The 16,697-nt window shown below is 43.0% G+C and overlaps 2 protein-coding genes across 2 annotated transcripts; both read right to left on the bottom strand.

Annotated features, from left to right (window-relative positions):
- Positions 1 to 758: 758 nt before the first annotated feature.
- LOC306926530 (forkhead box protein F2-like) lies at positions 759 to 4,927 on the bottom strand. Its single transcript, XM_079505881.1, has 2 exons — positions 3,515 to 4,927; positions 759 to 1,513 (listed from the first exon to the last, which is right to left on the bottom strand). Exons 1-2 carry the CDS (start codon positions 4,491 to 4,493, stop codon positions 1,347 to 1,349), a joined length of 1,146 nt encoding a protein of 381 aa, XP_079362007.1. The 5' UTR covers positions 4,494 to 4,927; the 3' UTR covers positions 759 to 1,346.
- Positions 4,928 to 10,234: 5,307 nt separating this feature from the next.
- Positions 10,235 to 12,166, bottom strand: foxq1b (forkhead box Q1b). Its single transcript, XM_079505679.1, has one exon. The coding sequence runs from the start codon at positions 11,900 to 11,902 to the stop codon at positions 10,895 to 10,897; it is 1,008 nt and encodes a 335-aa protein (XP_079361805.1). The 5' UTR covers positions 11,903 to 12,166; the 3' UTR covers positions 10,235 to 10,894.
- Positions 12,167 to 16,697: the final 4,531 nt, after the last annotated feature.

Here is a 16,697-nt window from a genome sequence, read left to right as displayed (position 1 = left end):
GACTCCTTAAAATGTTGGCAACCCCTGGTGTCCACATATCCCAGAGAGGAGCTGCAAAACACGCAACACACTCAGCTATGCAGGCTGCTGCTGTGATAAAACATAAATTGTTTTAGCCTATAGCTGAATTATTGGATATAGAGATTGTACACTGGATGGAACAATGGATTGTTATCTGACTTTCAAAATAAACTCATCCTTCAAGCTGTTGTCAGTCTCCTGCTCTTGTAGAATAGCATGTATGTGTCTTGGACTCACACTCACTCGAGGCTCCAATAGCTCCATATAGCGTAATAAAATCAACCAGTAAATCTCAGCAAGAAAGACTGTATTAACTATATCAAAACAATATCAATAATATAATTTACAAATTAAAAGCTGATATATGTTTTCCCACATTAAACCTATATGTAACTCTAGTGTTAAAATGGACCTGTACACGTGCATATGGTTGTGTGTGTGTGATATAGACAAATGAAAGTTATTTTTGCATTGAGTTATATTTAGGTCATTGTTGATAATGTTTCTTAATCGCACCACCACAAATCATTATAATGGTGATTTATTTTTACTATAAAAGTGACTAAGGTAGGCCATTATTATTTTTAAGAACTGAATTGTGAAACTGTATGGGTAATATAAATGACAAGAATACGTTTAAAATGGAAACATTTCACTAAGAATAATAATCAATGGTAGGTATATATTATATTAATGATTTCATAGATTATTCCTAAATGGATAGAAATACGTAGACATTGAGCAGGCTGTTTATGTAGCCTAAAATATATCAGCTTTATTGAAACTTTTTACAAGACAAAACTGAGCAAATGTCAAAGGATTATACAATAAGTGCAAGGTTTGTTGCAGTTCATGTTAGCCTATAAAGCAATGTGTGTAGTTACTCTAATACAATAGAAAATAGCTATGCAGAATATATTTGTTTGCACGTATTATAACGGCAAACACATTAACGTCGTGTTTTTGAAACTTCTTTTGAAGAAGAAAACGCTTGTCAGATCATTCATTTTTAGACGAAGAAGAAGTGGTTCCATGGGCCTTTGGTTTGGTATTTCTTCATTCAGTTCCTTCAATCGCCACTGATGGCTATTTAACTGCATGGGGCCAACAGTCTGAAAACTAAAACCATATTACATCCTGTTATGAGTGCTCCATAAATTGGCCTATTGTTTGTTCTCGTCAATAACGTGACTCGTGAGGGCCATGTCATTACATTTTTTACCGTCGACTTCATTTTATTCTCGTTTCTCTCTCTCTCTGCTCTCCGTGTGTGTCCACATTCAATCCTCCATGCAGCGGCACGGTTTACGTGTGGCCGGCCACGCTCACATCACGCAGGGTTTGATGTCCTGGCAGACTGGCAGACTCTGGTGGTGGTGATGGTGATGATGGTGATAGTAAGATCCACTGGTCGAGGGATGGAATGACGAGATGCCGTTAAAGTTCAGCACAAAATCTTTCCTGTCGCAATGGCTCTGATAACGTGGAATACCTGGAGAGAAGGGAAATACACGTGGTTATATTATTTATTTTGTCGTTTAATCAAGTCAGAATTCGGGGTATAGGTAATAAATGGAGGATATATGACATTTTATATTTTATTATGACAATTATAATCGCCATAATATTATTATTATGCAATTAGGCTATATTTAATGTTGCAACCGTCGACTGTTGTGTAGTTCAACATAGGCATAATTTAGGCATAATCTTCCAGACGCCAGTAGCCATACCTTTTAGATTTTTGACACTTGCAATGGAATTAGGTTTGTAAAAGTTTAGCTGGTAGGCTACACTATAATGAATGTATTGCATGCAGCTCTCATTTAATTATGTTTTGTGTAGGCCTTATATCTGTTCGTGGTTCACTTTGGGGCACTAATTTAGATTAAAAATAGATTATTAAAATAATATTAATGATAGTTTGTAATCCTATATTAATCATTTTAGCAGTTTTTCAATTTCCATAAATCAAAAAGGAAATTAAGTATATAGCCTTAAAATAGGCCACAACTTCCTTCGGTGCAGTGTTGACGCAGTTGTCTATATCTGTGTCCCAATTATATATTTAAAAAGAAAGGGGCACTTTTCCCCCCAATGTTAACTTGGTCCCTGCATCTACAGCTATTCTATGCATATTGCTCATTTGACGCATAAAAAAACAAGTTTATACTTAATTGATAATGATAAATCATATATTCTTATATCATTATATTATATTATATATCAGTGGCATGCAGTCATGTCATATTCCAGAAACAGAGGAATAGATGGAGGTGATACTCAGAGCTTCATCAAGGTCATAAGGACTCCAGATGTGACGGCCGCACGCGCAGCGCAGGGTGTTTTTCACAGGAATACAGCAGGCTTTATCCTCCAGAGTCCTAACTTATGACTCGCGTCCGTTTTCAGAGACAACAAAAGTATTGAGTGACAGCGGTTATTGGGCACACATTGCCCCCATAAGTTAACGGTCAGCCGTCCGAATAATATTATATAAGACGGTACAAAGTTTAACAAGTCCTTCCGTATCTTGTAGATATGTTGGTGGTTTAAAATGTTCTCCGGTGTGTGGTCCAGGCATGCCGCAGCTTTTGTTTAGTTAACCCCCAAGACCCTTTGGCTTCACGATGGGTTATATGGCTTCGAGAAATCCCTAGACTTTAGTAAAACCACAGTGAATTATGTTAAACAAAATGTGAATGAACTGGGACACGAATTAAGCTTGCGTTTGCTATGTAATTCTCGTTTTCTAAATTCTAACTTTACTATATATACTAGGCCCCTTGTGGCAGTGTCTTGTGCAAGCTATATCCCTAGGATTTGGCCTCTTATCTCTTTTGGCACGTTTCTGATGCAATAGGGCAGGCTAATGGCGGATTAGTGATTACGTAGACTAAATATTTATTAGACAACAGTTTATTAAGATTGAAATACATTTTAGCTCAAATTACATGGGTCCACGTCCACATAGGCCTACCTACAGTATAGGCTATCGCCATTTATTCACTTATTTGTTCAATTATTATTACAAATATTTAGCCTTGTATTATATATGAAGTTCAACACAGTGACATTTTAAAAACATGGATTTATTCATTTAAAAAGTTCCGTATCCTGTGTATGTATAATTTTCATAATAATAGCAAATGAATAATATACAGTAGGATATATATATATATTTGTATGTATCTTAAATATTAACTATTATAGCCATGTCATTTTATACGTTTCTGGAATTCGACACTTAAGAGGAATTCGTTGAATGTTATTCCATTTTCAGTCAATAAATCCTAGTATAAAGCCTATAAAATTTTTTACGGTTACGGCCTATATGACGCACAAAACCACTGCATGGACAACTGGTTTTATGGCCTGTCATGGGCCACACATCCATTGTGATATAGGCCTATTTGATTATACAAAACATTAAGATAGCAGACAGAGGATATATACATCTAATCTCCAGGTTACTTTACAAACTAGTGCTTACCTGATATGTCAGTGTTATGAGTGTCTCTGGCGTTCTGGTGAAGATAGTTCTGCGCCTCCAGGGAATAATGTGACATGCCCGAGTGTAAACCCGAGGATGAGGGGCTATTGGAGGCTAAGGGCTGCTGCTTGATGTAAGGAGACCCGCCGGAGGACGCCCAGTGCGCAGACGTGCTGGCATACGGCGAATGGCCGTCCAGCGCGCTGGCCATGGCCGGAGAGGATGGGACGGGGCTGCTACTACTGTCTTGTCCATATTCTCCGTTGGATGGCACAGGGCAGCTCGCCATATATGTGGATCCGGGGCTCGGGGACATGTGTGGGACGTGGTGGCCGCCGCTCAGCCCGTCGTAGCCCCCGGCCATTGAGTTGCTCATCATGTCCAAGTTGTAGCCATTGCCGTGACAGGCAAGAGATGCAGAAGGCGCCTGGAAATCAAAGCTCTGTGGTAGAATTGAGGTGCCAAATCCTATGCCGTTCATCATCCGATACATGGGCTTCAAAGCTTGACATTTTCTCCTAAACCCTCTGGGTCTGCGGCGGAACGAGCCCTCTTCGAACATGAACTCACTCGCCGGATCAATAGTCCAGTAGTGGCCTTTCCCCGGCCTGCCCAGTCCTTTGGGCAACTTAATGAAGCACTCATTCAGCGACAGGTTATGCCGAACAGAGTTTTTCCAGCCCTGGTACGATCCCCTGAAGAATGGGAACCGAGCCTGGAGGAACTGATAGATCTCACTAAGCGTCAGGCGCTTAGTGGGAGAGCTCTGTATTGCCATAACGATCAGAGCTATGTAAGAATACGGTGGTTTCTCCGGTCTCCTTAGACCAGAGCTCGCCTTCTTTCCCTTAGCGGCGGCTGATGAGCTCTCCGAAGCGGCCTGTGGGCTCAGCATGGCGGGGTGAAGGACGCCGGACACCGGGCTGGATCTCAGAGGAGGCGGAGGGTCCAGCTGCTGCTGAGAGGTCTCGGTCGTCATGTCAGCTCTGACGCACAACCGGCGTAGCTAAGCAATGACGTGAGGTGAAGGAGAGGGGGAGAAAGATAGAGGATATATGACTCGGGGTATATGGCTAAAGACTCTACGTATATACAATCCGATGGCGAATGTCCTTTTTGATGTCCTGTAAAGGGGGGAAATGGATGAATCGTGCTATAGCCTATGTAGGCTATTCTCCCGTTACGCAGAGGATGCACGGCGATCACGCACTGTCAGAGAAAAGAAGAAAGTGCGGGGGAGCTGGTTATCCAGAGTGCACAGTTTTCGAACCGAGCCGCGTCACAGTGTCACAGACAGTGGTGTTGAGAGCTGCTCTGCAGGGGCGCGCCGGGTGGCCATCGTCTGCCTTAATCTCTAAAGTGAAGGAAACGCGAAAACCCCTCGTCTTAGTGCGCGTTGCTGTGCAGCCAAACAAAGTTCGACCACCTATCATTTCATAAATCTTTCTTTCCTCTGCAGGACCCCCCTCCCCATCCGCACTCGGCAAATCTCCCTGAAATCAGTGACGACAAGAGGCCCCCCCTCCTTACCCCGCTGCCAAATCTGGCCCATGTCCAGTCGTCGTCCGGGCAGGCGGCGCTGCAGCAAAGTTAAAGCCCCTCCATTCCCTCTCATTTTTCTCCCTCTCTCCCTCCCTCCCCCTAGCTCCCTCCGACATCCTCCTCTCCTCTGCACACTGCACAGTTCAGGACTACACGCAATTAAGCCATCGATCAAACCTCCTTCAGACATTCCAATCAACAGCGCCACACGCCACGCGCTCAAGGTAAAAAACGAGGTTTTCCCCGCTCTTGATTTCAGAGTGTGCTGCTGCACAACGGAAACATTTCCCTGACGTGAAATGCACTGGACTGGACAGGCTGCAGGACTTGCACTGATTGTTATAAGCCAAACCATTGAAAACCTGCCAGGCCACCCTGTTGTTAAACTGCTGTTTTCATTTTCAAAATAGTATTTGCGTAGGTACAGCCTGTGTTTGCAACACAATAAGAGAATAATACGTTGCAATATAGGCTATAGGCAACAGCTCAGAGAACGTTATATTATTTTGCTCACAATTTCCTCCAAATCTCTTCCAGAGGATAACAAAAACAAACTGTCGCGCTGCTGGGCTGGGGGAAAGGAGTGTGAGAGATGGAGAGAGGTGGTGGTCTTTAGCCCGAGTGCATGCGTGTGTAAGCGGGGGGTTGCTCTGAGTAAATGACTTTGACATGAGTGGAAGCAGGCTTTTTCCATCAAGCGCGGCCCTGGATACCACACACAGTGCACCAGTGTCAGCTTACCGCCTCGGGCTCGAGTTGGTCCCATGGGCCCCACGTTCATTAGGGAGAGAAAACCGAAATTAGGCGAGCGGGCGTCGACAGTTTCCTCCCCTATGGAGACATCACACTCTGATTTGTCGAACATGAAGGAATTATATAGCCCATAAGGTAGCCTAATATCAACATCAGTGGTGGAGAGAAGAGCATCAACCCCGGTCATTGCGGGCTGCATTGCAAAAGGCACCAACTTGTTTACTGTCGCTAGACCGAGGCTTCGTAAACCTAGAGAGTTTTGCTTTGCTGGTTTATAAATACCGCAGTTCTTCTTGTGGCCGGTCAGATTTGGTTAGACAGCATTTCATTTGAAAGAAAGGCCGATTTCCTCCAGTCATTGCATGTTTTGCTTCCCACGGGCCTTGCACGACGCGCGGTTTTGCTTGAGTTGAGCCAATACAATATCGGGCAACAAACACAACGCACACCAGATAAACCCATACTTATTTTATTTTCTCTGCACGCGCGTGCTCGTGTGCACGACCGTGCACGCCGGCGGCCGACACAGCCTTTTAATGTTTAGATATAGCACGGAGGATTTTTGTTGAACAATGACCATCAACAATAACCTTTGCACTTGACAACAAAGGATGTGCGGATAAAATCATTTTCCACCATGACACAGAAGCTTGGAGGACCTAAAGGCCCCAGAATTTCCTGCGACATCAAAACTTCTGACCCCCGCCGTGATCAGGATGCCTCGGCGGGTAAAAGGAAACTTTGTTCTGTGTGAGAGCGCTTTGAAGCCCGTCCGCTGCTTTCAAGCACCAAGCGTCCCGTCCACACACCGGCCTTATACGAGCTCTTAATTTAGCTTTAATCATGAGCTAGTATTAGCCTATCCACAACATAAATAGCATTTTGTTTATGTCCATGTTCAGGTTTGGTTGATGTTAACACTACTCCCCCATTATGAATTAGCCTACTCTTGAGTAAAATACCATGTGGCTTTATGTGAGACCGATTTTCAATGTATAAATGTAATGGCCTATTTATGTGTTAATTATTTAGCCTACATTGTAGGTTGAATAATTATGGCATATATATGCCACATTATATTATCATAATATTACACTACAATTAAGTCGTAATAAAATACATTTAAATTGAAAGCGGAAAACATATTTGATAGGAGTAATCAACAAACAATATACATGCTAGATGGTGTCAATAAATTAGCTGTAGACTGACGCAATTATTAGCTAAATATAGGGCAAGGACAAATGAAATAAGGTAGCCTACATCCATTGTATATTTATTTGTAGTTGAAAATATGATAAAAAATACAGAGTTCAGATCCGTAGGCTATACAAATTACAATTTCTCGTGGCTCCTCAATTTGTCTTTCATTTTTTTCTCCGCCATGCAGCGCTTCCTGTCCTGCCCGGAGCTTTGAGGGCTCTGTGCTCCGGTACAAGAGGGGGTCAGGCACGGTTCAGTCGGCTGCTGGAGTGACGGACTGTTTGGACTTCCTAACATTGTGCGTGCAGAAAGTTTTGTTTCATAACAGTGGACCTTATTCACAGCGGTTCGTTCTCCTTGGGTCGAGTAATAGGCCTATACATTTTGGCTGATATAGCAGTTTATGTCGACGATGAGTATAGTTCTTCATAGGCTGCCGAATCACATAGCCTACATGGAGAGATGGAGCCATGTACAAATGGAAAGACATGATAGAATATAACTAGGCCTACTGTCAGCTGAGTTGACTAATAGTAATGACCTGAAGCACGCAGGTGTGCTGTTCCGGCGTTTCACCTGCAGGTTGCAGCATTGTTCCTGAAAAGGATCAGGTCTCGCTCACCTGGCTGTTCACCTGTCACACTACAAGGCGTGCTTTATAGGCTACAACCATATCTGTCAGTTTATAGTCACTGCTGTTGTAGAGATATCGAGAACAATTTTAGAGATTTGAATAATAGGCACCGAAAATGCCTCATGTTTCACATGGCCAGTCTAATCTCTATCACCCTATTCACAATGCGTGCATTGTAGGCCTATATTGCTGTGCCAGATATGCACATTTAATTTTCATAACAGGTACTGCAAGGCATTTGTCATTTTAAAATAACCACACCTATAGATTTTTTTATACGTATAAGTAAGTTTAATAATTGGCTACTGAGTGTATACATGTTTGATATATAGGCCTAGCCTATTTATAAATCCTCTATCAGAATCAAATATGGCAAAGTTAATTTAAAAGGTACTTTTTACAAAGAAAAAACAATTCGTTTCTGCTATTTTATTAATACAAAACATACATTAAATGATTATGTATCATAGGCAATGCTGCAGCACGAGGTAGCTAATTAAATCAGCCCTATGCAGCTGGAACATCATTCTGCATGAATGCATGTGTCTAGGCTACTATAATTAAATTGCAATATGATTGTGAAATGGACCATTCTGCATAATGAGTAGGCCTACTTTATGTTTAGAACCGCGAAGGCCTATATCTTTTTTTATTCATTGATTGAATACTTTATTAACAAGATTAACAGTAAACGGATACAGTCAAATAGTATGCTAAACTTATAACACATGCATGCATGAAGCCCCATGGAGATTGTTTCCATTGTGGTCCATTAACCATTGTATCACCAGTAATAGGCTATAATAAAATATACAACACAATACAAAACATGTGGGATGAAGATAGGTGGGGCCAGAGAGGATTCCAAGATACTCAAGGAGTTAAATGTTCATTTGTATTTTGTAGAACAGGACATAGGTTAACTTTAAGTTAGGGACGGGTCGACTTTTAACAAGAATATGTCATTGTGATTGCTGTTTTACATCAGAGTTGGCTACTTCCTTCATCAGTGACACGCACAACACAGCCTGTGGTTAAAGAAATGTGACGTTCTGAATCAAGCATCAAGAGGGGTTTATTTGTGTATAGGCCTATAGCCTTATGCTCATATACTGCACCCCTACAACAAGCAGTGAAATGTTGGCATGACCATGTGTTGCAACGACGCAGGTATAGTATAGTTACACGAAAACGGTATATGGATAACACAATAAGCCTATCGGGGACTTGTTTCCATTGTGGTCCATTGTGACAACACGTCTGATCAGCTAAACATATAGCCTGCCCCGATGAGATAAACATAATAGCCTATACTGATTAGCATATAAGGCATGATTCTAAATAATATGCAAAACTGCGTCATGTAACCTAAATATATTTACTTGTTTTGGGTTGGGTTCAAGGTTGAAGCTGTTTAAGACACCATGGTGTGCGGGCCTTTGGTGCATGTGAAGACAATAATAACCACCGGCGCAGAAAAACCTCCTCGACCAACGGTCGGCTCGGATTCAGCACCGTGGAGAGCTCGAATGTGTCGACTAAATAAACAGCCTCTTATTTTAGTTCTGTAGGCTAATATGTTACGGGTTCAAAATTTTATTAACCTCTTTTCTTTTTCACAAGTTTATTTTATCCTATTAATCACAACTTAAAAGCATGTTGAAGGCATATTATATAGTATTTATGTAGATGTATAATTATATTCATTTTAATAGGTTATTGAGATAAATAATAGACGCAGTGCTATATGCGAATATGCGAAGTTGGTGTTGATGATAATATAATAATAATTAATAATAGCCTAATAATAATAATAATAATAATGTCTATATGAATTTGTTATTAATATAAAGTTTGTCCACGTTATTATTGAACTATTTTAAGTCAAGTCTAGTCTTGTGGTTGTTGTGGTTGACTTGGACTGCAGCTAAATGTTTCGTTCATAACGTTCTGAGTTCAATGTAAACACAAATCCATCCATCTCATTCTCTTAATGCACTGATTCCCAAACAGTGGGTCGGGACCCATTTGTGGGTCACGAACCAATTTTATATAGGTCGAGTAAAAATCCTATTTTCCTTTAAATCTATATTTAAAAATCTTTTTTTTCTACATTTAAAAATAACACACAAACACATCTAAGAAATTGCACAAATAAATAATGAAGAAGTAGGCCTATGTGGAAAATAGCCAATACAAGCTCGCAAGTATAGATCTGCTATAATTTCACTATAGTTTGGGTCCCGGGCAACCAATGTAATGCATACGAGCTGTTGCACTTATAATGTTGAAACAATGTAGCCTATACTTGGTTGCTCTAGACAAACCAATTTCATATCTTGCCGGCAGTGCCCAGGGAGGGACTGCAGAAAAATGTGCGTTGAACTTGCAACATTTCAAAAATATGACCTATTTATAGAACAGGGGCGTGCCTGTTGCATTAAACTGCATGTGTCTGTGTGATGCAGTGGTAGCCTAGTTTGTCGCTGAACAGAAGTGGTGGTGATGAAGTATGAACTATCAAACATCACTCTCTCTCTCCCTGTAATTTAGCCTACTAATTATGAAAACTCTGGGCGCTTGATGCAAACCTTTCAAGATTTTTATTAATAAAAATAACAGGCATGCATGAATCAATATTAGCAAAACAGTATTTCCATGCTTTTTGTCCAGCCAGAGAGGAGCATGTGATTCTCATCGCAGCTCTGACAATATGCAACAACTCTTTTACACAACAATATTTTATGCAGCAGGTCATACAAAAAAACATTACAATATAAATAGATTTCAACATATGGCACTTGGTAGCCGTCGTACAGTAGAAATGACCTATGAACCATTACATCCCCTCCCCCAAGACAAACACACACGCGCGCGCGCGCACGCACGCACACACGCACACACACACACACACACACACACACACACACACACACACACACACACACACACACACACACACACACACACACACACACACACAATGTCCTTTTATAGCCACAACTAATTGGCTTATAGTCTTAATTTACCACATACAACAATAAGCATTTAACAACTTGACAAGACGCCACTTTGCACGTTAATCACTGCATGATGACTTATAGCCATGCATGGCATGAAGATACAGATCCCCCAGAACAGTTAAACCAAAGCAAAGAATGACAACTAACACACCGCCCACAAAAGTGCACATATGGTTACAACATACAAAGTAGTCCAGTGTTGTGGTTGTGGCATTATATAAGTTATTATGAGAGCAACGAGTCTATATGGAAACTTCCGCCTCGCGCCGTGGGCATCCTCGGCGCGGGGAAAGCCTCTGCCTTCGGCATGCCCTGTGACGTCAGGTGCAGGTATGATGCGAGTGCATCTCTGCTGTGCTGCTGCTCGCTGCTGCTGTAAGAAGCTGCCTCTGGCACGCCGCTGCACCTGTGGTATGCCTGCTGCGCGGGCCCAAAGGCGGCCGGGTAGTTCAGGTTGTAGGGCAACATGTGGGCCCCGACAGGGGATGACCAGTACAGCCGGGCGCCGGGGTTGGCATTATTGCAGTCTGTGTCGGTGCCGCGGTGTGCCACATCCTCCCTCCTTTTGAATGGCGTGCTGAGGATGCTGTCGATGGCGAAAGAACTGTAGAACTTCCCCCCCGCCTTCTCCTGTCGCGAGGAGGGCGCCGCGCCAGCAGCAGGGATGGAGAGGCGAGGGTCCTCGCTGGGGGTGTGGTGGTGGTGGAGGATGTCGGGGCTCTCCTGCTCCTTGGCTTGTCTCTTGCTGATGCGCTTTCTCCTGCGGCGGAACACCCCGTCAGCGAAAGTGTATTCGCTGTGCGGGTTGAGCATCCAGTAGTTGTCCTTGCCCCAGGGCCTGGACGGGTCCCGCAACACTTTGAGGAAGCAGTCGTTGAGTGACAGGTTGTGGCGCACAGAGTTCCGCCAGCCGGTGTAACTGCCTCGGAAAAACGGGAACTTCTTCATCAGATAGTCGTTTATCTCTGCCAGAGTGAGGCGACCACTGCCCGAGTCGCGTATAGCCATGGCGATGAGAGCGATGTAAGAGTAGGGGGGCTTGGGTCTCCGGGTGTACGGCTTCCCTTTCCCATCGCTGCTCTGCGTGACAGGTGCGGGGCTGTTGGCCACGCAGTCTCCGTCCGAGCCCAGCTCGTCTCCGGACAGGGGCGAGGGGACACTTGCCTCGGCGTCGATGCAAAACTCCACTGGCTTCTGGACGAAGTGGTTTGCAGAGAAAATTTCGAGTTTCATTTTAAAAATTAAAAGTTTCCGCTCGGTCTCACCTGTGTCCTTTAGACTGTTCAGTGTTCGTGAATCTCGGTGAGATTCTTGTTTAAAAATGTATATAAAGACGACGTGAAAGTTCTGTCGAATTACCGGTGACAGAGCAGGTGTAGCCTAAGTCAAGCAGAGTGTTCTGTAGGAATCCTGAAAGCGGAGATCGCTTTCTGTCGAGGGAAGCTCCGTCTTTTGAAGGGCGGGAGGCACCCTAAACCAGAGCTGCTTGCTGCTGAATTCAGATTTCTCTCCGGAGACACGCGTGCCTTGTTATAATATAATCCCTCGGCAAGGGACGGCCCACAGGCGGGGTTAGCATCTCAAATCCATTGAAGCGATTGAAGGATAGATAGCCTATAATTTCACTCCAACATGCCACGCCAGCGATTCAAAACATAGAAAAGAAAAGATAAAGGTCATAGAGATAACAGTGAGAAATAGTGAACATTTTACAAACTGTACCCTAATGCTGTATAGTGTATACATATTTCTCTCTCTCTCTCTCTCTCTCTCTCTCTCTCTCTCTCTCTCTTGTCTGTCTGTCTGTCTGTCTGTCTGTCTGTCTGTGTCTGTATGCTATGTGTGTATCAATATGTCTGTATTGTGTCTGTCTGTATCAATCAGTCAGTCAGTCTTTCTGTCTGTGTATGTAGGCTATGTGTCACTTTGTATCAATCAGTCAGTCAGAGTCTGTCTGTCTGACTTTTAGTGTTAGAGGTGTTGCAAGTGTGGATGTTGATTTGATGTTTTATCATGTCTGGATGAAGGATGGTGATGCAGAATACAAAATAGCGTCTTGATTACTACAGTTTCCTAAAGACCCACTAACAGGATTTTTCCCCCTTTATTCATATTTTATTTTATTTTAATCTACAAGGTTGATTAAACAAAATCCTTTTGCAATGTATTTTATTTCCCAGGCAGGCTTCAATGTTCAAGTTGAGCCATGCATCAACTAATCCTTAAAGTTATTGAAAAAAAAAAGTGTCTTTTACTGTTTATCATCCATCATAATCCCTCTTTGATGTTCACTATCCAAGTTAATGTAATGCATGTTCAGGGAACAGCAACTTAGCCTTAATCACTCGACAAGAGCTGTCGAAGGTTGCACGCACTGTCTCCAGCTGAACAATGTGCAGGCACAGCGACAGAGACAACAAAACGAGAGAAACAGAGCAACAGAAAGGTTGATTATGTTGCGCTTTTCATATGTTGACTTTTGTCTCTTAATTGGAACTGTGCTTAAGGCAGCTTTTGACCGAAGGAATGGGGAAGTAACGCAAACGCAATGCTGTGATGACACACAACTGTTAAAATAGATGGGATTGGATTGGTTCCATGAAGCGCACAATGAAAGATATGTAAGCTTGTGTTAAATAGGTTTGCCCAGACTTCTAAAAAACGAAGAATTAAAGGTCGTGAGAAGTTCAGAGAATGGCATTTGTGCAGGAATGAGGAGGATGTACTGGGGTAACCCAAAACTTTAGCAGCATAATCTTAATCATAAGGTCTAACTGCATACGTCTCATCCAAGACACATCTGCAACCAAACACGCAACATTTGGCCAACCTTCTTTTCCGTCAACACTTGTAAGCCGGGATGGCGATGCAGAGAAGTTTGAAAGTAACATGACTTATGAGCTTGGCCTGGGGCGGGTGATAATCATTAAACTGTCTACTGCTATGACACACCTTTACGCAGGCTGCTGGCTATTTGGACTTGGGACCTGAGCTTTACCAAGTATAGCTACAACTGCAGACAAGCAAACCTGCACTATATGGCTTTCATAACCGCACTTGATGATGGTTTCAAATCAACTGATCATATAGGCTTCTGTCTCTCTCTCCATTCTCTCTCACACAAACAATAGGCTTTTTGCTAAATAGTAAGACTGAAGATCTTTTCCAACTCTAACCCAACCTGTTCACCAAGTAGTGTAAATCTTCAATAAATGCACCTTCCTAAAGTCTGTGAGATTTAAAAGAAATCGCCACAGTACTTCTCTTGAAACAAGTTTGGCTAATAAGTTTGGCTAGTAGTTCATGACACTTCACACAAATATTAATATTTTTTACACAGAGCAAAAAAACTCTGATATTATTATTATAAAATGTGGTGCTGCTTGACTCATATATAAAGGAACGCACCCAGGGTGCCGGCCTGATTCCAGCGAGCCGTCCCGCGTCCGAAACGGTTGAGAAATGACAGAGTTACCGTGTGGGGGTCCCTCTACTGTACCCTCCACTGTACTGTACTGTCACTGTACTGTACTGTACTGTACTGGCACATCCAAAATCACCATATATACAGTTAATATGTGCGTGTGTTTGTGTGTGTGTTAGGTTGCGCGAGGTGGTGAAAAACTACCATGCTGTTTTCGTGCTCAAACGCACCCAGCCAGCCACCCAGCCAGCCACCCAGCCAGCCACCCAGCCAGCCAGCCACCCACACACATAGTCACTTAAGGAAGTGGTTGCACCACTTAAAAATGGACCCATTACAATGTCAATTAACACTCTGGATTTTACTGTGTAGCACAGCTGAAACCAATATGTTTTGGCTGAAACTGCAGAGGCCCACCACTGTGAGTCTAAACCCAGAACTAATGAAAGCAGTCTCACGTGCGCTATCATTATCACCATCATTGCCAGACTCTGAAAAGAGTTTCAAAGAGGGTTTTAAGACAGCTGAGTAATGGGGCAGTGTTGGGAGGAAGGCGTTCCTGCTCTGTGCTCATATCTTTATGCAAGTGCAATGAAGTTGTATTCAATTACCCACACGCTGCCAAGATGGCCATATGCACACCTGTGCTGAAACAATTTGCCGTGAGAGGTAATGCACCTGTTTTCATTCTGTCTCTCGCTTGCTCGATCCATCACTCACTCACTCTCACACACTCTCACACACACACACACACACACACACACACACACACACACACACACACACACACACACACACACACACACACACACACACACACACACACACACACACACACACACACACACACACACACATACATACACATACACATACACACACACACACACACACACACACACACACACACACACACACACACACACACACACGCCTCATAGGTCTATTGGTGGTGTTTTCTTTTTTTCTTTACTTTTTATTGAATTTTAATCAAACATACATGTAAACAAAACGACTATGACAATACAGAAACAAATCAAAACAAGACAATATACGTACAATACACACAAGGGGAGATATCTGCCTCTCTTCTCTATTGATGATCATAATACATAAGTACCTCAAACAGGTGCATCTGCTTCTACAGGTTAAACAGATTTAACTGAATTTAAACAAAGTCATGTCTTATGGTAGAGACACGAGTAATCCATCTAAACCATCTGTGAAGACTTCAACTTGACCTCTAAAGCTGAATGTAATTCTCTCCATAATAAATATACTATAGATTAAATCAATCCATTTATAGTTGGTATAACATTTGTAAGCCACTTTTCTTTGTTAAGGCTTTTTTGGATGCCACCAGCAATACCCTCAGTAGATTATTGGTGGTGTTTTCATAGCTGATGAGGGATAATCACGTCTAAAACTACAGGTGGTTTTGCACAAAGGTTCTCGGCAGTGGGATCATCATTGACCTTAACATTGTGTTGTCACAGAGATTATTTCAGCAATGGCATCTCATTGTCTGCGGCTCTTCAGGGGTCGCTGAGGTCAGATGAATCAACTTCACCAGGCGAGGGAGAAAAACAAGCTGACTATAGCACTTGTTGGTAGTGTGCGTCTAACAGAATTGGCACCTCGTTGTTTTAGAAAGCCTTTTGAGGCCTTAAGTGTCCCGTTTGAGTGACAAGTGAAATCTCTTTAAGTGTCGGCGCGGGTGGAATGCCAGCAATGCAAACTCACCCGGTGAATCCAGCGAGGCGTCTAAAAATAGCTACACCTCTGTGGCGGGCCATGCTCACACGCTAACCCCCGTCTGCATGCCTGCCGATGACTTCTTACCTGCATTGCATCTCTGTTCTCTTTCTTCTCTGTGACTGAAGGGTGTCCGGCCCTCATGGCCCTGTGTAAATAAAGCACAGTGCACTGCGTGAGCATGGAAGAGCGGGCTGGTGAGCTAGAGGCGCTGTGTAACCAGCATTCTCCAGATTCTGGGCAGTAGATCCAGTCCCTGACAGGCCCGGCTGATAGTAGACATGCTTCACTGGGGCTCCCAGGTAGGCAATGTAACTACAACACAGAAAGCCTCGAAAGGGCTTGGCATTTCCATGCCAATTCCATTAATTCTTTCACTGTGTGTGTGTGTGTGTGTGTGTGTGTGTGTGTGTGTGTGTGTGTGTGTGTGTGTGTGTGTGTGTGTGTGTGTGTGTGTGTGTGTGTGTGTGTGTGTGTGTGTGTGTGTGTGTGTGTGTGTGTGTGTTTCAGTGTCTGCGTCTGCGTCTACTCAGGTGGGTGTGAAAGTGTGTGACAGTGGAATGGAGGAGTAAGCTGCGTGCATTCCATCGAGTTTATTCCCTTGAGCGTGGATTACAGTTATTACCCAACAATGTAGCCTTCTAAACGTTTCTTCCATGCTCGGTTGCACTGCTTTAGCACCGTACCCCTTTTTTGTTTTGGAAGATAAATAGCGGGGGGGCTCCAGTCCATATAATCAACAGCACACCTGAACACTTTACAGAGGAAAAACAAAGTTCCCCACACAATGATTTTTCGGGTGTTTTGACAAACACAGCAAGCATCACTCTAATGCACATGCAATACTCT

Source organism: Electrona antarctica, assembly GCF_951216825.1.
Source record: "Electrona antarctica genome assembly, chromosome: 7".
Taxonomy (NCBI): Eukaryota; Metazoa; Chordata; class Actinopteri; order Myctophiformes; family Myctophidae; genus Electrona; species Electrona antarctica.
Note: the sequence above shows the minus strand (reverse complement) of the source record. Positions and strands in the feature narration are given on the sequence as shown.

Coding starts and splice junctions, on each gene's coding strand:
- foxq1b (XM_079505679.1), bottom strand. CDS start 11,902: ATGAAACTCGAAATTTTCTCTGCAAACCACTTCGTCCAGAAGCCAGTG.
- LOC306926530 (XM_079505881.1), bottom strand. CDS start 4,493: ATGACGACCGAGACCTCTCAGCAGCAGCTGGACCCTCCGCCTCCTCTG. Junction 1,514..3,514: donor TCATAACACTGACATATCAG/GTAAGCACTAGT, acceptor CCTTCTCTCCAG/GTATTCCACGTTATCAGAGC.